The 23,796-nt window shown below is 38.4% G+C and overlaps 1 protein-coding gene across 6 annotated transcripts in view; it reads right to left on the bottom strand.

The window, feature by feature from the left end:
- Positions 1-23,796, bottom strand: part of SNTG1 (syntrophin gamma 1) — an 881,864-nt gene that overhangs the window by 64,932 nt on the left and 793,136 nt on the right. For all 6 annotated transcript variants that reach the window (XM_019428901.2, XM_019428905.2, XM_053896624.1 and 3 more), the window contains 2 exons: positions 22,588-22,704; positions 21,136-21,207 (listed from right to left, as the gene is read on the bottom strand). In XM_019428901.2, the coding sequence (XP_019284446.2) occupies positions 21,136-21,207; positions 22,588-22,704 (189 nt within the window). The remainder of the gene's footprint in view (positions 1-21,135; positions 21,208-22,587; positions 22,705-23,796) is intronic.

Here is a 23,796-nt window from a genome sequence, read left to right as displayed (position 1 = left end):
GAATTCTGATCCAGTTTATAGTAGCTTCCTAAATGTTAATTAACCCTGATCCTTATAGATATTCATTTATTGTTCCTGTTAATAATATTTGCCATTTGAAATATATTACAGATGTTATCAAATCATTTTATAGACATTATTCCATTATCCCTCTTATATTTAGGAAAATTAAGGCTGGGAAAGGTCAAATAACTTAAGCAAGTATACATAAGAAAATTCAGAGATTCTGAAACCATACCCCATGGGGTTAATGAGGTGGAAACCAGCAGAAAGTTTAAAGCTGGTTTCTCAGAGAATTGTTTCCCCCTCATCAGCTATTGTGTCTTTTCAGACCCCCACTAGCTGTCTCTGCAGAAGCCTGGACTCAAGGCTAACTGATGTGGTTCCAGCCTATGCACAAAAAACACCCTACCCAGACTCCATCCCCCTTATACCCTCTCTGGGAGCAAGTGCATAGCCCTCTCCTTGTCCGAAGACAACCTCCTGATGTTAAGGGCTGGAGTTTGCCTTGTTCCGATGTTAAGTGTCTATCCCAAAGTGAATGAGGGTGTATGTTACATATATGTGTGTTCAATGCACATGTTCCATCTTTCCTCATGAATAATCATGTTTCCCCACCCTTTTCATCAATATGCATGTAATCTCTTACCCTGAATTTCCTCTTTAAATAGCTCTTCCCCTCCTAGCCTGGAACATGGGAGACAATCTTTAGACATCAGTCTGCCTTCTCCCCAGGCCTCTTGAGTTAAACAATCTTTCCTTTCGAACCAACACTTGACTCAAATATTGGCTTTCAAGCAGCAAGCAATTGAACTTGGGTTGGTAACAATTCAAGGGCATAGAGGTAAAATATGTTTTTAAAAAATACACTCACTATTCACAATCTTTTTCTGATTATTGGCCTTAGAATACATGTTCTAAGATTAGGATTCTTAGGTTCAGAAATATATGTGGGGGAAGGAGTAGCTTAAATAATGTTGGACACATTAACCCAGACCACCACGACCCCAGCAGAGTCCAGTCTCAAAGGACAAAATTCTCCCTAGCAGGATCCCTACTCAGCACTGGAATTAACCTGATTCACATGCAAATACATTAACTGTTCTCTTGGAGCAAAACCAAGGTTGTTTTTCTCCAAGGCTCTTTTATCAGGGATACATCGACCCCAGCAACTTCCTGTTCTGCGACCTGCCCCTCAGTCCCAGCATTTATAAGCATCCTCCGGTTTAAATCTATCCACACTGCAGGACTTAATCTCATTCTTTGGCTTAATATGTAGGAGATTTAGCTTTCTAAAGGAAATTTAGGGAAGCAGAGCCCTATTTGAAGAAAAAAAGGGAGAGCTCCAGGAAACACAATTAGCCCATGTAGAAAAAAAATGCTGTGCACCTTCAAAGAGAAAATGGGTTTTTCTATGATAATGTTCTTAATTCTTTTAAATGTTTATTTATTTTTGAGAGGGAGAGAGTGTGAGCAGGGGAAGGGAGATACAGAATCTGAATCAGTCTCCGGGCTCCGAGCTGTCAGCACAAGCCTGACACGGGGCTTGAACCCTCAAGCCGTGAGATCATGACCTGAACAGAAGTCAGATGCCTAACTGACTGAGCCACCCAGGCGTCCCTATGATAATATTTTTAAAAAGCGGATGGTATGTAAACAGTGTATAATTATCAAAGGAAACTTTTAATCCTTGTATTTTATTTGCATACTTAATTTCTTATTTAATATACTTGAATCAGTTTTCATTACCATTTTGATTGATATCAGCATTTTCCCTAAGACTGTTATTGAAATACGTAGAAAACTTACTACCATAAATTACAATGACTAGAACCAGAAAAACAAACAAGCAAGAGACACACAACACAATGTAGTTAATTCCTTATAATATTATTAAAAGAGATGGCTTTCCAAATTACCTGTTGAGATTAATGTTTTTAATAGTTATAAGATTCATCTTCCAGATTTCGATTCTAATATTCCACTTCTGAGGACAACTGCACCACACTAAAAAGAGCCATGCTTAGAAATCCATGCCTCCATTGGAAGAATATATGGTTTTCTGGAGAAAATGCTTTTTTTTGGGGGGGGGGGGGATGTATTACTTGTTACTGTAAATGTGGACATCCTAGGGTTCTAAACAGTAGGAATTGTGGCTGGTCATTTGGTCTTGCCTTCAAAAAACAATCCAAACCATCCCACTTTGAAATATCTTCAAAGAATGAGATTCTGATTCTTGGCCTTTAATACTTGGGATGTAGAGATCCTCTCTCAATCTCCTAGTATTCCTTTTTTCCACACGGAATCCCTCACACCGCAATTTATACTAATTTTTTCTTCATCTTTCTTCAGACATGATCCAAATCAGGTGGTCCCGACTTTTTAAAAAGTAACCTTTATATCCTTGAGGACAATCGTCAAGTCGCCTCCCAGCTTTTCCTTTTTGAAACCAAGTGATGCAAATTATTTTACCTTTCCTTATATGTGCTATGTCTTAGCTATTTGATTATCAGAGTATCTCTCCACTACAACCTCTCCAACTGTTTCGTAATCCCACAAGTAGTAAAAGCCATCAAGTAGCCAGAAAGGACTCGGACGGATCTGACCAACATGAGATACAAAGGGAACTACCTGTTCACCTAAAATGACATTTCTGTGTATATGGGCTAGTATGCTGTATTACTGCCATGACTGGGGAGATGTAAAAAAGTGCAGATCATTGTGGGAAATGGTACCTGCCTAGCAAACCTCTCCTAAAATGTGTTCAATTAATCCTGCTCATTGTGTCAGATGAAGGGGACATTTTGAGGCCAAACTCCTCAATTAATACTCACGAGTATAGATAATAGAATCTTACTCCTAGCTTCTGTGCTCTTTTCTAACGAGCAGCTCAAGATCAAACAGCGTTCTATTTCCATCTCAGTCCCGTTAGATGCTTTTTTTTTAAATTTTCTATTGCGTTTTCTTTTCAACAACACAAATAACTTTCAACTTTCTGAAAAGAGTTCCATATTGTACATACCCACTGCTGTCTCAGAACACATTTTACCCATGGCCTACACCAATGCCCATAGTAGATATTCAGCTGCCATTCAACCAAAACAATATTGCATGCCTGCTATGTGCCAGGCACTGCCCCGGTGTGGAGACATTCCTCTGAGCAAAACAGGTGACCTCTCTGCCTCATGGAAATTTGTTTTGAGTGTGGATGAGACAAATTCTACAGCAAACAAGAAAATGCTTAACCATAACGCGCGAGATGCTGATAAAGTCTATGAAAAGCATTTGGCAATGGGAACCGCAGGGGGCATTGTCATTTATACAGAATTATTTACACTTGATCTTAGCCAAAAGGCCGAGAAGCGATATATACAGAATTATTTTAAAAAAGAGCTCTTTAAGGAGGTGACATTTGAAGAGAGGCATAAAGTAAAAGAGCACACTATTTAAGATATTCGGATAGGATGGCAACTAGTTCAAAAAACTTGAGGCTGATGTGTGCCCAAACATCACGGTAGCCTTGGAGGGAGTTAGTGGCAGGTAGCAGGAGACTAGGGCAGACAGGTGGGAAGTCTGAAGGACGTACGCGGGAGATCTTACAGTGCCCTGGAGTCGTCGTGGAAACTTTGGATTTTACTCTGAGTCAAGTTGAAAGCTAACAAGGGGCAAGGTGTTAAGTTTGGAAAACAGGCAAAAAAAAAAAAAAAAAAAAAAAAAAAAAAGATAAGTTTAACATAGGTGAGACATGAGAGTGACCAGGGTTGTAACAGCCATTTAGGGTATATTTTGTTCATCAGATAAGGCTATGACAGAAAGAGCCTTCAGGCTGATACCAAGTTCTTCAAAGTGGGCAACTAGAATGCCAAAGTTAGCACGGCCATTCGCTGAGGTGGGCACTAGGAGAGTGGGAGAAGATGAGTTCGAGATGTCCATCAGACATCCATGTGGTGGCATCTCAAAGGCAGTACATGCCCTCATTTGGGGCATTTAGAGGGAGCTCTCAGCAACTTCATGATTATTGGTATACATATGAGATTTAAAGCAATGAAATTGGCCATTCGTTGGGAATATCTAAGAAATGAGAGTCCATGAAGAACTATTAGCATTACTGGATCATTCTGAGTAATGTTTGGTCCTTTCTCATTATTGGATGGAAGAGCGCAAACATCGAAACATATTCTAAGAATAGATTTCCTTTCACATATATAAAAAGAGCATTATTGTCATTTTGACACATTTCTGTCGAATAGAAAACAGGATATATATGATATATATATAAGTATATATATCAATGCATAATTTAAACTATATAAAATACTGCATGTGTATATAGACGTATATACATATAAACGCACGCTAATGAAATGTTTTAATATACATAACATTGTTGGAAAACAGATGTTATGAAAGCAATTGAGCATGGCATAACTCAGAGCCATCATTTATATGTGGAATTAAACATTTCTCTCTCTCCTATGGTATGTAATTCTTTTCTATCCCTGTCATTTAAAAGATCATATAACTTGTAATATTCATGGTATCAGTCTGTGTTTGTATGTCAATAAAATGCAACCATATAACCTTCATAACTCTGATTTTATGTAAATATAAAGCATGCAAGTATTTTTTGGTCCAAAATGATTTTTATTTCTGCGGATTGGTCAGACTCTTAGTTAATGCCTATAATTGTTCTATTATACAGAATTTATTGTATTAGCTCTCAAATGATCAGATCAGTTAATACATATATTCTGTGTTAATTTATTTTACGTTTAGATGGTTACGACTTTTGTTCACTTGAAAGCCTTTCCCCAGAGAAACAGAAGTATAGGGAAGGAGACACAGCAAACAAAATTATGTTTGAATATTTGTTAAATTCTCACTTTTTGAGCTTGTACATGCTGTGTTTAGGGTCATTCTGAAGGAATTTCACTGCAAAGAGGAAGGCTGTACCCTCTGCAGGGTCAGTGCAGTCATTTACTGTCCTGAAACTAAACTGGGCTGGAGTGTGAGCTCATACCTGCTCTGTGCTCACCTTGAGTCCCATTTCTATTCTGGAGCCCAATGCTTCCATGTCACCAGGACCCTAGGATGCTGCCCTTGAGGACCATAGGTCACACTGGAGCCTGAAGACAAAAGAGAGCATGGCTGGGAAGGATGGACAGACTGCTGTCTCTCTGATCACATTGCCCTCCCACATTTTGGTGTGTGAAAGCTTAAATTGTTTCCAAGAAGAAAGGGACAATATGTAACAAGGACAACGCTTCTTCATCCAATGAGAAAAAGTGAATTTATTATTTTTAGTGATTTAATGATATTCACATAATTTTACACTCAGTATATTGGCCAACTACAGTTTCATCCACCTTTTATCCCTCAGTCAAGAAGCTGAAGTCTATAAAGAGATACACCCTGGAGATATTGTCGGGTTCAGTTCTTGGCCACTGCAGTAGAGTGAGTATCACAATAAAGAAAGTCAATGACTGTTTTGGTTTCCCAGGGCATAATAAAGTTGCGTTTACACTATAGCATAGTCTATCAAGTGTGAAATAGAAGTATGTCTAAAAAAATGGACATGCCTTAATAAAAAGACTTCACTGCTGAAACATGCTGGCCATCATCTGAGCTTTCATTGTGGAGGGTCCCACCTCAAAGTTGATGGTTGCTAACTGATCAGAGCAGTGGTTGCTCAAGGATGGGGTGGCTGTAGCAAGTTCTTAAAATAAGATAGCAATAAAGTTTGCCACGTTGATAGGCTTTTTTCTTCATGAACGATTTCTCTGTAGCATATGATGCTATTTAATAGCATTTTACCCACAGTACAACTTCTTTCAAAATGGGAGTCAGTCCTCTCAAACTCTGCTGCTACTTTATCAGTTAAGTTTATGTAATCTTCTAAATCCTTTGTTGTCATTTCAACTATCTTCACAACATCTTCACCGGGAGTAGTTTCCATGTCAAGAAGCCACTTCCTTTGCTCATCCATTCAAGTTTTATCATGAGATTTTAGCAATTCAGTCATGTCTTCAGGCTCCACTTCAAATTCTAGTTCTCTTGTTTCCACCACATCTGCAGTTTCTTCCTCGGATGAAGTCTTGAACCCCCCTCAAAGTCATCCATGAATGTTAGAATCAACTTCTTCCAAACTCCTGTTAATGTTGATACTTTGGTCTCTTCCCGTGAATTACAAATGTTCTTAATAGCATCCAGGATGGTGAATCCTTTCCAGAAGGTTTTCAATTTACTTTGCCCAGATCCATCAGAGGAACCACTTTGTATGGCAGCTATAGTGTTACTAAATGTATTTCTTAAATAGTAAGCCTTGAAAGTTGAAATTACCCCTTGGTCAATGGGCTGCAGAATGAATGATATGTTAGCAAGCATGAAAGCAATATTATAATAGTAACATCAGAGATCACTGATCAAAGGTCACCATAACAAATATAATAATAATGAAAAGTTTGAAATACTGTGAGAATTATCAAAACGTGGCACAGAGACATGAAAGGAGCAAATGCTGTTGGAAAAATGGCACCAGTAGACTTGCCCAATGCAAGCTTGCCACACTTTCCATTTCTAAAAAAATATGGCATCTACAAAGCTCAATATAAAATGAAGCACAATGAGATATGCCTGTATTATGCAAGGATTCTCACATTATTTGCAAATTCTATGCGAGGATATTTAGAGGAGAGTACTGTTGGATGCATACTGTTTGAATTGTTATATTAAGCAAGTCTTGAAAATGAAATTGCCTGTTACATACAATACCCTTTTTGAAGAATCTGTCTGCACTTCATGTCTCTTCTCCTCCTACTACTAGTATATGAGAAGATGGATCAATGAGTTGCAGGAATCACAAATGATAGAAAAGATTACCGACCTCAAGAAAATTCTTATAACTGAAGATAGTGGAGAAAAGAGCATCGCCTTGGTGTTCAACTGACCAAGGCTATATTTCCATCTCTGCTGCTGACTGTGCAACAATGGCCCAGGCAATGGATGCCCCAAAGCTCCCCACTGCACAGAGAGAGGTGCCTGTTCATGGCTTCCACACAAGATATGGTCGCTGATACATTTTTGCCATTGAGTACCAGCCTTATCTCTGGTCTCCGGGACACTCTTGATTTCTCTGTCTATAATGCGTATGGTTGTAATAGAACTGATACAACACCCAGAGAAAAGTAACTTTCAAGAGTTATAAAGATAGTCAAATTCCAGCTCATCATCAAAGAAATGAGTCCATTTCCCTTAATTCTAAGCACTTGGTTGAAAGAGTGTCTTGTGATTTCAGGGATGGAAGGACCTCTCATTCAAATGCTTATTTGGACAGAAGTAAAACATATCTAGGCTTTTACATTTGCCAGAAAGTCATGTCATTCAGAAAATGAGCAAGGAGACTTTCATATATTGAAGAAAATTAAAGGTACTGCCTTGGTGGACAAGACTAATCCCACTTTAGGGTGGCATCCTTTTCAAGAGCAATTTAGAGACAGAAATCACTAACACTTATTCAATGCTCATTAAGTACCCTTTCTTAACATACTTATTTGTACCAATAATCTTATTAGGTAGCTCTAATTATAATTCCTGATTAAAGGGTGAGGATTCTCAAATACAGAAAATGAAGCAATTAATCAATGATATACTGCTGGGAATTATTCGATCCAGAAGTCAAGTTCAGGCAATCTGACACTGTTTCAAACTAAAATGTCACTGCTGTTTCTCTCAACCAACTAATTTGGTAATCATGTTAATATGCCACATAGAAACTAAACAATAATAATACATAATGAAGGGATGAAATATAAATATACTTTACGCAAACACAAACAAAAGTAGTAAAGTTATCTGTTGAAATAAAAGTAACCATAACCCGATTCGTAAGAATTGTCTTGGTTCCTGTTAAGACCATTGACTATTATTCAGAGCAAATGATGACAATAGTAAAAGAAAGAATAATTTTTATAATAATGTTACAGCAAAATTGAACTTTATTTCATGTTTTGCTAAAGCAAAAATATATCAAATAGTCAGTATTACTTCCAAAACATCATAACCAATATCTCCAGAGTACAAAATGACAAAACACACCCCTCTACAAACACAAATACACGGGCACCCATGAGTGTATTTATATACCTATATCTTTGGAAAGGAAAACATTTCACAGGGATGTATCATTTTTCTCTCACGTATGCTTTGTTAGCCACAACAAATTGGAACCCTATAAAGGATTTTCTCAATGTTTTTTTTTAAGCTACAAACAAGGTCAGTTTTGACAAGATCTAACTATCGATAGACCTAAACCTCTTATACTGTTGGTGGGAATGCAAACTGGGGCATCCACTCTGGAAAACAGTATGGAGGTTCCTCCAAAAGTTAAAAATAGAACTACAATCTGATCCAGCAATTGTACTACTAGGTATTTACCCCAAGCATGCAAAAATACTAATTCAAAGGGATACGTGCATCCTGATGTTTATAGCAGCATTATCAACACTAGCCAAATTATGGAAAGAGCCCAAATGTCCAGCAACTGATGAATGGAAAAAGACGATGTATATATACAATGGAATATTACTCAGCCATCAAAAAGAACGAAATCTTGCCATTTGCAATGACATGATGGAGCTAGAGAGTATTACGCTAAGCAAAATAAGTCCGTCAGAGAAAGAAAAATACCATATGATCTCAATCCTATGTGGAATTTAAGAAATGACAGGTTTGAACAGATGAACATAGGAGGAAGAAAGAGAGAGAGGCAAACCAGAAAATAGACTCTTAACTGTAGAGAACAAACAGGGTTGCTGGAGGGGAGTTGGTCGGGGGATGGGTTAAACAGGTGATGGGTATTGAGGGCACTTGTGGTGATGAGCTACAGGTGTTACATATAAGTGATGAATCACTAACTCTTACACCTGAAACCATTATTACACTGTATGATAACTAACTGGAATTTAAATAAAAACTTGAAAAAGGAAAAAAAAGAGGTAACCCAATGCTCCTAATTTCCTTATTTGAAAAAAATATGTTAATTGAAAATACTTCAGATATATCAGAGCTTGGCCAGAGACTCGTTTTTTCTTACAGACATAATTTTAAAGCTGCAAGCTGAATGAACAATGAAATCTAATCATATAAGTAAATTTAATAAATCTGGTTCAGGTAGGTCTTAAAAAAACCTGACCCACTCCAAAGTCCATTTCCAATAGTATATGTCTTGACATATTTAAGGTCACAGGCCTACACAGCCATACTTTAGAGGTTGATGGTCTAGTATGGACAGAGAGCAGCATGGGTCCCGAGAGATCCTCATGTGTCCCTCCCTTCTTCGGCAGTGACTGAAGAGTCATCACCTGGAGTTGTCTCTAATCTTCGCTTCTACTTCATAAAATGGGAAGTGGGCAATAGGTACAATTTATTCAATTCCTTAATATATGCAAAGGGTCAGCAACAAGAGGTAGACAATGTTCAATGTATGTTGCTGGGCTTGTCTAGAAGATAATATTAATCATAGAAGTTGATATAATTATATTTTTTAATTTTTAAAAAAATTTTTTTTAACGTTTATTTATTTTGAGACAGAGAGAGACAGAGCATGAACGGGGGAGGGGCAGAGAGAGAGGGAGACACAGAACCGGAAGCAGGCTCCAGGCTCCTAGCCATCAGCCCAGAGCCCGACGCGGGGCTCGAACTCACGGACCGCGAGATCGTGACCTGAGCGGAAGTCGGAGGCTTAACCGACTGAGCCACCCAGGCGCCCCAGAAGTTGATATAATTATAAAGAAAACAATAGCAAAGTAACAATAACAGCATTTTATTAATAAAATGTATAGTAGCAAAAATATAGTTATTAATAATAAATGATATGATTAAAAAACTAGAGCCGCAAATTATCTACGAAACTATATTTTATAATGTTTATTTAGTTTTGAGAGAGAGCACAAGTTGGGGAGGGACAGAGAGAGAGGGACAGAGGATCTGAAGCAGGCTCTGTGCTGACCTCAGAAAGCCTGATGTGGGGCTCAAAGTCACCAACAGTGAGGTCAGGACCTGAGCCAAAGTCGGAAGCTCAACCAACTGAACCACGCAGGTGCCCCTGAAACTGTATCTTTAAAAATAGATTCTAGGGGTGCCTGGGTGGCTCAGTCGGTTAAACAGCGGGCTCTATGTGTTGGCTTAGGTCATGATCTCACAGTGTGTGAGTTCAAGCTCCAAGTCAGGCTCAGACAGGGCCTACTTGGGATTCTGTCTCCCTCTCTCTCTGCTCCTCCCCGTCACATGCTCTGTCTATCTCTCAAAAAATGGGGGGGGGGGGACATTCTAAAACAATTTGAGGGAGATTTCAACACATTTCTGCAATATTCCTTAATGGATAAAGGCCTCAGAAGGGGCTTACACCTGGTTTCCACCAGTACTAAAACTTGATTTGCATCTTTGAAAACAATAATGTAAGATTTTGGAAGGTCAAACAGATTTAAGATTTCACACAACAGTAAATTTGCAAAGTATAAAATTTCTGTAAACAAAAAATATTAAGTCTAGAAAGATTACAAAATACAAAAGTATTAAGTCTAGAAAGATTACTGAAAGAAGCTCAAATACACCTGAAGGAATTTATGCTGAATTAAGGATTACAAATAATTCTCTTCTTACAGGATGAATCCTTGAGATTGGTACCAAATTGATACGGGCAACAAAGTTAATTTTCTAGCTTTCTCCTTATACAAAACGTATGTTCTGACTAACTGCCCACACAACATTTTAGTAACCAGAAAATTATTGTAGAAGGTAACTTTCATGTATTTTAAATATTTTTAGAAATATTCTACTTATTCATATTTTATGTGTATTGCATAAATTTCACTTGGAATATGTTTCATTTGGCAGCTCTTCCTAACATAGTTATATTCTCATACTTTATTAAAATTATAGGAGTAAATTACCGTATTCGGATTTAGAACAGCAATCCTCCCAAATGCTTATGTTCAGAATTAGTCTATTCTTCTAATTGACTGAAGGGATGTAGATATCTGTAACATGAAGCTGTAATAATTCAGAAACATACTGTTCTTAAATCCACTTAAGTGGGGTGAAGGAATGCCCCATAAATAATTAGATATTGAGAAAGACAGGGATAAACTTTGGTTATTTGGAAAACAAGATTAGATATCTTTTGTGTATAATGTTCTCAAGGAGGAGAAATGACTGAATCCTTTTATTCCCACATCCCATTGCTCAAAGATACTTGTTTCCTTCAAATAAAGACCTTAAGTTGTTTTAGGAGCTTTATGAAAGCATTTGAAGTGTATAAATATTATAACAAAAAGGATAAACCCAATTTGAGGAATCACCAGAAAGATTACAGGAGTCTTGCACAATTATTTAAAATATTGGACCAATTCATGTTATGTTCACATCTGACATACCAAAAGCAGTGCTAATGGTGTAACTTAAAGAAAAAAAATGTAAGAATGAGGCTGAAATGTGTGCCAATACATTGGACTCATGAAAAAGATCTGAAACCTCCAGTCTGGAAAGAAAACAAAGCAGGGAAAGAGTATTAAACTATGACTTCGAGCTTTTAAGAGTATGGAAAGGTCAACAAAACAAATTTCTACCAATGAGATTTAGGGGCACCTGGGCGGCTCAGTTGGTTGAATATCCGGCTCTTGATATTGGCTCAGGTCGTGACTTCGCACTTGTCAGATCGAACCCTGTGTCAGGCTCTGTGCTGGGCAAGGAACCTGCTTGGGATTCTCTCTCTCCCTCTCTCATTGCCCCTCCCCCTCACATCCATGTGCACACATGTGTGCTCTCTCTTTCTCAAAATAAGTAAGCTTAAAAAAAAACCAAAAAATAAAATAAAATAAAAATGAGATTTAATTAACATCCTAGGGCTTAAAGATATTTTGGAAAAACAGTCATAAATTTATGGAATTCTAACAGGAGAGAGGATACATGCTAAAATGTTAATAAATCCAGGAAAGTTCTAAAATAACACAATAAGAGAAAAGGTCATGTTTTTACAATGATGTCATTGTATTTTACTCATAAAAGAGGCTGGATGGAAAGTAGCTGGCTCTGGCATTGTGGATGGCAGTCACTGTCTTTGCTGTCTCTATGGCATTTCTAGAGACAGAGATCAGGATTAGAGGAACCACAGTTCTTGCCCAGAGCGGAAACCCTACCTTAGTTTACAGCCCATAAGCCTCTTAACAGTCCCCAGGGAAATGTTCTATCATCATCGGGGAAAAAAATTAAAACAGTTTCAGAAGCTTCAGTTTGGGAAGTGATTACACATTTTAGGCAAGTTTAATTCTCCAGTGATACACGAAAAATCTAAGAACCCTGGGGCGCCTGGGTGGCTCAGTCGGTTAGGTGGCTGACTCTTGATTTGGACTCCGGCCATGATTTCATGGTTCTCGAGTTCAAGCCCCACGTCCAGCTCTGTGCTGACAGTGTAGAGCCTGCTTGGGATTCTCTCTCTCTCTCTCTCTCCCTCTCTCTCTCTCTCTCTGCTCTGTACCCTCTTTCTCAAATAAATAAGTTAACTTTAAAAAAAAATTAAAGCCAAAAAAACTAAGAACCTTAATCATTTGTAAATGAGGTAATAAAAGGCAAAACAACTGATACATTTTTAAAGAATAGTTATTACTTAACAATGGAAACTGATACACATATATTCAGAAAATGCTGACACATCTTTTGTACTGAGATGGTTTCCCTGAAGAAATAGGTTTTGTCAAAAGTGGGAATTTCAGAGTCAAATAATATCCGTTCCATGACAATATGTCATTGACATAAATTTCTACTCTAACATAATTCTTTATCTAAATTATAGTCTTTGGAAGAATTTTTGTCTCTACAAATCATTGGCATTTGCCTAATAATTGTATCAGTACAGTCTGACGTCACATATTATCTTCTACATTTTTTCTCACCAGATTTGCATTCGTGTATATATTATACATTTGTCTATTACTGTATATTCATTTATTTTTGCTCTTATTTTAAATTAGATGGCAAAAACTTATGGAGCAGATCTTTTCTGTTCAAAATGCTAGTAGTGGGGGTGAAAGGAATGATAATATTGGATTCAGTGCTTTGATTACCAATACGGTAACTATGAGGTACAGTAAAATATTTGCTATCAACATCCGAAGATCATAGATAAATTCACTTATTTAAAAACTTTTTTCTCTAAAAGGAGACTAGTCCATTATTTTAATTGGATAAAATTATTTTTTTCCATTTGTCTATTTATTCTACTCATTTTAATAATTCTTCTTAGTTATTCTGTATGTGAGCAAAATTTTAATCAGTCTTGTCTTAGAATGTTCCTTACCAGCCAGATCGCCTTTAGGCATGATTTGCTGCATTTACCCTACATGAGGCAAGCTTGTTTTTCTTGTTCTCTTTATTTAGCAAGTCCTGAAATGTCGTATTTTTATTACAATCACACAAAGAAAATTTGCATGTGAATTACAAAGATTTATTTCCTGAACCATTTGATAATTGCCAATGTGATACCTCGTCACCCTCCAGCCCCATAATTTCTGGTGTAGTTTTAACAAACAAGAACATTAGGATATTCACCCATATAATTACAATATAACCATAAAAAACAAGGAATTTGACATTGTATATTGTTGTCCTCTGGTCCTTATACTTCATTCATGATTCACCAGTTGAGAATCATCTTGGGATGGAATTTTCATGGCTCTTTGGTTGCCTTGAATGGGAACAGTGCCTGGTCTTGCCCTGACTCTAGTGACTTCGACACTATCGAAGACTGCAGGCAGGTTTATTTTGTAGACTGTGCCTCACGTGGGTTTGTCTGACATTTACTCGTGTTTAGAATAGATTAGATCACATCACACTAGATTAAGTTACGTTAGATTTCCCTGTTATTACATTAAATTAGACCAGATGTTTCCTCATGGTTAGATTAGGTTTATTACACAGCTTCAGGAGGATATTCTTCAGGAGGCGTGATATTCTTCTAATTGTGATATTCTTCTGTCATACTATCAGACATAATGCTTTTGATTTCTTCCACTAATAAAATGTCCATTTTGATCAACTTGTTAAGATTGCAAAGTCCCCTGTAAAGTTACTCTTTTTCCTTTTGAAATTGTAGTCAGTACTATGTAGGGAGGTCCTCCGAAGCTATGTAAGTGTTGTGCTTCTCATTAAATTTTCCAGTTATTTACTTATCTTTATGAGGATAGATTCATGGTTTCCTGTTTTAGACACTGGATTATAATCCATTTCTACCATGTATTTTGAAGATCAGTTTGTCCCAGATTTGCCCAAAGATGCCCTTGAAGCAGCTTCTGTGTCTTTTCACATGTCTCCATCATTTGAGCACTTTCTGTTTTTCTGAGGCAATAAAATGATTTAATCTTCTCTTTCACTTTCTGTGCTACAGTCAAGCCATCAATGGTTTTTCTAGAGTTCTGGCTCTTTGTGTTGGAGGATGGTATTAAGAAAGGGATACCTGGATGCCGGGTTTGTTCCTTGCGGTTGGGGACTCTCTGATCTAGGTAATTTCAGGGGGCAGGTAAGGTCTGTATGTGCACACACACACACACACACACAGATACACACACACATCTCTGTAAATGTGTATAAACACATCTGCATTTATTTTATAGCGTGCACGTGTGTGTGTGTGTGTGTGTGTGTGTGTGTGTGTGTGTGTATAACCAACCGCATACCAGTATTTCTAATTCTAATCGAGCACTATTGGGTTTATTCTACTCTGTCTTCCCATATGTGCAACTCTCACATCTGACAGTGAGAAATCAGGCTCCGATTTCCCACTCCCCAAGTCGACTTAGTTGGTCCATTCCTTTCTCTCTTCCCCATCTCCCACCAAGCTCTCCTTACTCAGCCCAGCCATCCATGATAGTTTGGTATTTTTTTCTGAAAATGATTTTGTAAGAATATCGCTGTGACTACAGTGATCACTGTGTATATTTTATCAAGAATTGAAACTTAATACATGCTCTATTAGTGTCCTAAAAATGAAACAAGAAAGATGGTCTTTCAAAAAGGCTTGTTCCTCCTCAGTCTAATGCTGGCTCTGAAAGGGGTAGGCTTGAAATATCTACAAGCCAAGTGCCCTCCACTTTTGCAGGGTCTGCTAGCCGCGGGATGTTCGGAGGTTCATTTCTATTAACAACAGCGTACGATTCAACTATTTTGAACTAGGTCAACATACTCCATTCACTCTTCCCGTGTTTCCCCATGTGTGACCGGCTGACAGGACAATTATTGTGCCTTGACTTCCACATCATGCAGATAGGTCCTGTCATTCTCTCACTAGGAGAATCTGACCATTGGACGTGAACTCCTAAAGTCAGCTGGCTGTCGGATGAGATCCAGGTTACATGAGGAGCTGTACCTGAGCATAGGAGTCTGGGTGTTCTCCAGGGGGCACGTAACACGGGTGCCCAGTGAGGTACGGACAAAACACAAGGAGTAACTTCTCTTTCCTATGGAAGCTAATGTTGTAAAGTCGTTTTCGTCTGAAGAGATGATCAGAGAATACACAGCACCCCACGAGCATAGGGGAAAAGTACTAAAAATTGTGTTAGTTAATAAAAAATATGATGCAGTTTTACAAATGCTCCGAACTTTGTGGTATTTCTCAACGTTTAAAATTATTCCGTATTGAGATTTTTTTTCTCATTCTAAATATTCACTTTCATGCCCCGTTTTATGCTGCTAGTTTTCTAATTGTGTTTAGTGATGGAGGTCCCAAATTGAGCAAGTGAGAGGGCCCAGGACATCTACACAACCGCTGTTGATCAGTAACGGCAGTGTAGCCAATGCCGAGAATCAGTGTGGTGTCAGTTGATTGTCTAGAGTACTGGTTTTGTCACTTGACGTAAAGTATCTGTTGGCCGCTGCTGCTGCTTTTTCTAGTTTCAGAAAACGAAACAGGATTCTAGCTTTTGTTTTTTTCCTTTTTCCTCTAATCTCCATGGTGTTTCGGGTTCCTCACCAGCAGTCCTTCCTGAACTTGAGACACGTAACACCTGAGATTTCAGGCATGCCAGTAGACAGGTGCAACGGGGTCTGGGAAGGACATGCACCCTGGAGGTCATCAGGGCAGAAATGCCGGGGTCCCCGCTGTGCCACACGGGTAAGACCTTTTACGCTGGAGGAGCCGGCCTTAGACACAGGTGAGGAGAACCATATCTAGGACAGGCCTGCCGATGGGTATTTGCGGAGCTGACAGGCTTTGTAAGCAGGAAACAGGATCATCAAATACGATGAAGAATGAGAGGTGTATGTTAGTTTTGAGGCAAATGCAGAAGGTTCTCCCTGGGTTTTGGTAGACTAGGCAAGAGGACAGAATTTCGTGACCCAGAATTCGACGCTTTCTTGAAGGACGAGTCCAGAATCCAACACACGGTGAGTCGTTCGCCAGCCACATTCAGCTACACTGTCACGTTAGAGTTGGAACTCAGGCAATCATTTTTCCCAAAGAGTCGGATAAACCAGAGCAGTGAGAGAGGACAGGCCTTTTTTGTAGGTATGTGTCTGTCATGAGTGGAATGACCACCAGCGGTCTCTGTGCACTCTTCCCTTCTGCTCCTTGCCCTCACCTCTCTAGTCCACTGCTCAAGACTTGCTGGAATGTGTGTCTCGGCCCCAGGATCTTTGCAACAGCCCTGGAACACTCCCCACCCCCACCCCACCCCCCCCCCCCCCCCCCCAGTGCCTCCAATCTCGTCTCCTGCTGCACTTAGAAGACTATTTTGAAAAAGGCAAACTCAGTCATTGCTCAGGCTTGAACTCATTTGGGGGCTCCTTTGTTCTTCATGTAACTTTTATGCTCCTTATTACTGTCTTTTCACAGCTCTCCCCCACCCAAACGCCAACATTAGCTTCATAGCTAAGTGCATCACAGCCACGCTGAGCGCTTTTTAGGTGTTTAAGTGACACATGATTATTTACACACCCGGACAAGTTTACACATTATTTCCCGTGCCCCACAGTGCCCCACAGCGCCCCTTCTCCCACTCACCAAACCCGAATCCCAACCAAAGCACGTCATCCGAACCCTTGAATAATCCTTTAGATTGCAAGTTTACTTCAGGCCTCCTCCAACATGACCTTCCTAAAGTCCTTAGTCAGCTAGGCTTTTTGTGAACTCAGCCCCCTTGTCCAGTTGTACGGAATCCCTAATTCCGAATAAAGTGCTTGGCAACATAGAGAGTGCTTCATGAATATTTGTAATGTGAATTAATTAATAAAAATATATTGATTAAAGAACTGCTAACCTTCACAGCAACCTATGCTTTCTTAGCCACCCCCCCCCCCCCCGAACAAAAGAAATCAAAGTCTAAAATGCCGAATGTATTTGTGAAGGGTAATGTACTTGGTAACAAAGTTGTCAGTTTTTGGCAAGACTCTCTTGTTTTGAAGCCTTTGTTTTCTCACCAGGAGCTGGCTGGCTTTCTCACTGTCATCCCTTCCCAATTTATCATTGCTTATACCGACAGAGAACGAGGGAATATAGTATGACATTTAAGAGCACAGGTTTTTGAGACAGACTGCAAGATTCAAATCCTTACCTCTGACATTTACCAGCTACAATGACTTTGGGCTATTTATTTAACCTTTCTTTGCCTTGGTTTCCGTATCTGCAAAATGAAAATAATAACTGCCTCATAGCGATGGTGTAAAAATTAGGTAAATTATTATATCAAGAAACTGAGAACAAAAAAACCTGGCACCTATGTAAGCTGCATACACTGGGTAACTATGATTTAGCTTTAGTTTTCTTATTCCTGGTATAGCCTCGTATCAGAAGAGAGAGGAGAGGATTTTCTCTATTAGTGGTCCAGGCCAGATGTTTTGTGGTCCAGATCATTAAACTGTGCCTTCAAAATTGCCTGAGAGGGGCATGTGGGTCACTCGGTCGGTTAAGCATCTGACTTCAACTCAGGTCATGATCTCACAGTTTGTGAGTTTGAGCCTCATGTCAGGCTCTGTGCGGACAGCTCGGAGCCTGGAGCCTGCTTTAAATTCTGTGTGCGTCTCTCTCTCTGCCCCCGTTCATGCTCTGTCTCTCTCTCTCAAAAATAAATAAACATTGAACATTTCTTTCTAAATGCCTGAGATATCCCTTTCTGGAGACTGAAGTCTACAACATACACATCTGCACAGGACTGTTACCTGAGGACGGTAGGTGGCTGGGTTACAGAAGACCCTGCTTTATAACTGCTGCCCAGACCGAACTTTCTGAGGCTGGGTTCCTTGTCAAGCCAACCATCTGATCTGAATGCAGGCAAAGTATCCATTTAGCACTGAGTTTTATTCCACTTCTCTATTCTTGTGTTATATGAAATTTTCATTTGGGAAAGAGAATCCTCAGCAGATAATTTTGTATGTCAAATGCAAATCCGTGAAGCACAGAATATTAGTGTTATATTGATCAGTTATAGGAGAGCTTTCTCATTTACATATCACTAGTGAGAGTAGAATTAGAGTTTATTGAATGTCTAAAAATATTTATCTCCAGGCCTCACTAACTTCTGTAAAAAATTTCCCAAAGCAACTAACGAGCTTATAGAAAATTTTATGTGCAAAGGAAAATGAGAAGTGCCCTTTGTATTTACTTTGGGCAGAGTGCAAATGTATGGGCCCTTCTAGATATTTGTAATGGTGGTAGAAATTGGTCTGGCTTTTCTAGGAGGGAATTTAGATCCCTGAGCCTAACATCTTGAGTATGTTAAAATATTTTGAACTCAGGATTTCCAAAACTCGGAATTTAGACTAAAGGAAATAACTAGAAAGTTACATAGCCTGTGGGTAGGGCGCCTGGGTGGGCTCAGTCAGTTAAGCCTCCGACTTCGGCTCAGGTCAAGATCTCATGGTTTGTGGGTTCAAGCTCCGTGTAGGGCTCTGTGCTGACAGCTCAGAGCCTGGAGCCTGCTTTGGTTTCTGTGTCTCCCTCTCTCTCTGTGCCTCCCCCCCACCCCACCTCTCTCTCTGTCTCAAAAATGAATAAAAATTAAAAAAAAACTTTTTAAAAAGTATGTGGGCAAAGATCAATTCTTTGCTATCTATTTTTTGTGTGTGTGCCGTCATATTAACTTAATGTCTGTGTCGCCCTAATAAAATGTAAGTTCAATGAAACCAGGGACATTTTCTGGGTTTTTTCCCCAACCATAGAACAAGTGCTTAGCAGATTGTCTTGTATACCTCAAATATTCAACCATTATCTATTATATAAATCAAAGAGTCATTGTTGTGATGTCTGATAGAACACATGAGGAAGTATCTAAACAGCAAAAGTAAGAGACTGACTAAATAAATATGGCCAAATGATGGGACAGATGAAATCCACCAAAAGGTCAAAGTTTTTTTCTAAGTCTATTGATCGACATAAAAAAAATCTTAAGACATATTTTTACATGAAAAAGGTTACAAGCCATATAATTCTAATATTGCAAAAATTTTTTAAAAGAAATAAAATATTGAAAGTTTATATGGAGCCACACATATTCTCTCTCTCCTTTAAAATTGTCCTTATATTGTCCTTATTTCAAATATTATGATAAATTGAATTGTTTTTAGATGTTCAATCAGCTTTTTTTTTTTTTTTTTTTTTTTTTTTGAGAGGGTTATAAAGACCATGTAGCTACTTGGAAAATGGTTAGGAAATAATTTAAGTCTACATAAGAATACAGAAATGCATGCTGGATTACTACTATGATAAAGTTACATTAACGTAGGGCTAAGGAAGGGACAAATTAATGTACGATTAGGGAATAATTTGTAGGGGAGTGAGCTTCTGGGTTTCTTTCTGTATCTTTCTTTCTCCCTCTTTCATGCTTCCTTCCTCCCTTCCTTTCTTCCGTCTCCCCCGTCTCTCTCTTTAATTCTTTCTTCTTAATGCCACCATTTTTTCCCTAAAAAATTCAATTAGAATCTCATTCAATTAGATTCAATTAGAATTTCATTAGCCCTTTTGGTAATTATTGAAAAAAAACGGAGTTGAGCATGTCCTCCTTATCTTCAGACACCAGTACATCTTTTAGGAGTTGCCGGAGCCTTCTTTACTAACAACCAACTCAAGTAGCTTAGAGTTGCCCTTCCTCCATAAATCCCTAAATAGAACTAAAACCATACCCAGTGACGAGCAAACAATGACCTATACATTCATTTAGCCCTTGTGCTGCTCTGAATGTCAGTTTTAGTCAAGGATTATTTTATGGGGAAGAAAAATTATGCCCCCTTTTGAGGTGATCGTGTTTGTTTGCCGGTTTTTCTGCTGCAGGACACATCTGATGCATTTCACTTACGTTTCACCTGTTCCAGCATTTTCTACTGACCCTTTAACTAGAAGAAAATAACTGATAGAAAATGCAAGGAACTTAGTTCTCCTTGGTTACACAAACAAGGTCAACCTGAACAAAGATTTAATTTTCATCTGTAGTACTTCCAAGCTTACAGACCCCAGAGTAGAAACTGAATGTAGATTATTAGTTAGGTTTTATAAATTATTCCCATTCTGATTCTTTTTTTCCCATTCTGATTCTTAAAAATGGGTACAGAAACCATTTGGAATTTTACGGAATTCTCATAACTTCCTAGTCCAATACTCTTGTGTATATCACAGGACTTTGGTTTATAAGTGTATATTCTTTGCATACTCAGATAGATAACCTAATTCTGAGATTAAAAAATATATATATCTTTCTTTGCACATGCCTTTATATTTTCTGCATTTTCTCATTCAAAGTTGTATCCAAGACTTTTCCTTTTGTATTTTACTTAGAAAAAAAAAAACAAAGATGATAATAATTGAGGTTTAAATTAGGACTATTTTCGATCGAACTTTCGGCTTCTCCCTCCATGACCTCCTACCAAGCTTCTTCCTTTCCTCTCCCCAGATCGAGGGACTGCAGTATCTGCTTCCTAATTACTCCAGCTGATATGAGGATGCTTCTATACTTCTCTGCCTTCTGTCTCTTATATGTCTATTTTCTTCTCTCTGTCTTTATCTTTTATGCCGCTGCCCCATTTGTTTTCACAGGCCACTTATGAGCTCAGAGCTACTGCTAAGGAAGAGCCCTGAAAATGTTCGCCACGTATTGATCATACCTTGAGAATCTTGCACATAATCTCATACACGGAGAATGTTTTCTCTGCTCGGGTCCAGTCCCACGTTGTCACCTTGAAAAGATGAGAAACTGACATGTCACCTGTTGTCGAAACACACTCCCTAGTTCCCTCTTTATCGTACTTAGGTAATACGGCACGCCGTGACACTTTCCCACCTGCGGTACATGGGCTCAGTTGTGAAGCTATCTTCATAGAGGTCCATGTGTGGTGTTTTGGTGTCCTCTCTCTTAGGCTTTATTGCCATTTCTCCTCCTCTTTCAGCAAATGTTTTATGTTATGTGTAACCATCTCCATTTGCCCAACGTATGTATGTATTTTAAATACTGTACGATTTACATAAAAATACCAAGGATTTATATTTCACACGTACAGTAATTTCCCAGTTTACCAACCAGTTACATACAAAGAAGCATCCTAAATATAAACACTGGCTTTAATTTTTTAAAAAGACATTATTTATATCAAGAAGTTATTTCAAGATGTGATCGCCTTAAACACTGTGAGGACACCAAACAATATGATGAAGTTGGTCACTTTCTTACATTTGAAACATGCATTTGTCTGTCTACTCGTATGAAATCATTCAGAGTAGGAATATAGTAAAATGTATAAATATTAATAGCTTTTTTTTCCTGCTTTCTGGGTGCTTTGAACTTTGTAGAGACATAGTCATTCAAAATAACAGCAGGTCAGATTCGATATTTCCAAAACCCTATGTAATATTACACCTGTAAGTGAGTGGTCTGGCAATTGATATTCATATTCAATAAATATTTATTAAGAATCTACTGTTGTATAAGGTACATGATTCCAAAAGAAAGACCTTGGGTGCAATAGGTACCCATACATACTTAATACAAAGTCCAATGACTAGAATACAGGATATTAAAATGCTACTTTTTTTACTTAGACATACCTGTGTCAAATAGATAATAAGCACATTTTGACTCTCATAAATGCCTGAACAGAAATGCCTTCTAGATTTTTCCAGGGTTATAAAGTAAATATTTAACGCCAGAACATATATCTTTAGTAAGATATTTTCAGAAACATTTGAGCTGTTTTCTATTTTTTCCCCTGTATCTTATTTGCAAAATACAGGAAAACCTTGGTTTGCGAGCATAATTCGTTCCCGAAACATGTTTGTAATCCAAAGCATTGTATATCAAGGCAAATTTCAAGAACCATTGGCTAAGTCATGATCATGTGACACTCGCTGTCGCGTACCACGTGTATTACAAGACATCGCTCGTTGATCAAGTTAAAATTTACTAGAAATGTCTGCTGCCCTGCGGAACACTCGCAGAACAGGTTGCTCGCGATCCACGGTTTTACTGTATATTGGTAATACGCTATTTACCATTATCAAATTGATGTCACTCTGTCATGATAATACGGGAAAAATAAAAACTGTTGGACAAAAACGCTTACCGGAGGTGCCAGAAACTTGTAAAGACAGGATCCCCTCAGGGCTAGAAATGTTGGCGAGTATGCTCGATCTTGCAGAGGATCCTGTTCCCGTGCTTCACACCAGCCCATGTAGACTATCTGTAGGAAAATGGAATATGATTCGCTGTCAACAAAAGTCTCATTACAGATGCGTACTCTGTGTATCTTGGGTATTTTAATTCTCCCATAACATTATCAAATGAATTGATGAGAAACAATACATACACCACATAAGCTTTCCAATAAGTGGATGTGAACCACTCCCGAGAGCTTACGTTTCCATCAGCACTTATCAAGCATTTGTTTATGCAGTCCAACTGGGCATGAGTTATATTTCCCCCTCTCCACCACCGCTACTACAAAAATGTTTCCTCATAATGAAATTCGTCGACTTATCCTATCCGTTTCTCAATTAGTGGTATTTTACAATGAGGATGTGCTCCCAGGATAAAACTATTTAAGAGGGTAAAGGAGATAAGTCAAAAAGAGGTACCCTATGTGATGACCACTGGTGTGGTATACACATCTCCCCTCTACCTGACAGGATGGGATGATAGCTTTTCTTGATTTAGTCACCAATCTAAGATGAACATAGATTATTCAAACATTATTCATATATCAAATGGCAATGACAACAGCTCTTTGGTCTTTAGATCTTAAATATTGGTGGATCAATTTCCAAAAAGAAATCATGGGAGATAAGCCACTCCTCCTCCAGTCATTTGATTGTTCTGAAGCTCAAACATATACATAAGCATTTATTCAATGAGTTTTATATTCCTGACAATGTGTACACATACGTCATTTCATTTACCTCTTACCACAACTTTATGTGGTAGACATATCTGGGAGGATATATTTCCCAGATCATGTCATTTACTTTGGTTTTATGGTTGACAGAATGTTCTTTCCTACTCTTAGACTTTTTTTTTTTTTTTGCTATGAGATCTGTCGTGACTAATGTGGTATTAATGCACATGACAAAAGTAAGTTGGAGTTAGTATCTTGTGCTTCTGCCATTGCCATGAAGAAAGCATACCCAAGATGGAATCATGTGGAGCCGGCCAGAGCCAGAATTTCCTCCTGGACCCAAGCCTAGCCACGTCCAGCCTAGAGGCTAATTCCAAACAATCAGCTCACTTACAGAGAGAAATAAAACACAGAGAAATAGACTTCCCATGCTCATATCTT

The sequence above is a fragment of the Panthera pardus genome, unplaced genomic scaffold (assembly GCF_024362965.1).
Source record: "Panthera pardus isolate Hobbes unplaced genomic scaffold, ASM2436296v1 HiC_scaffold_7, whole genome shotgun sequence".
NCBI lineage: Eukaryota > Metazoa > Chordata > Mammalia > Carnivora > Felidae > Panthera > Panthera pardus.
Note: the sequence above shows the minus strand (reverse complement) of the source record. Positions and strands in the feature narration are given on the sequence as shown.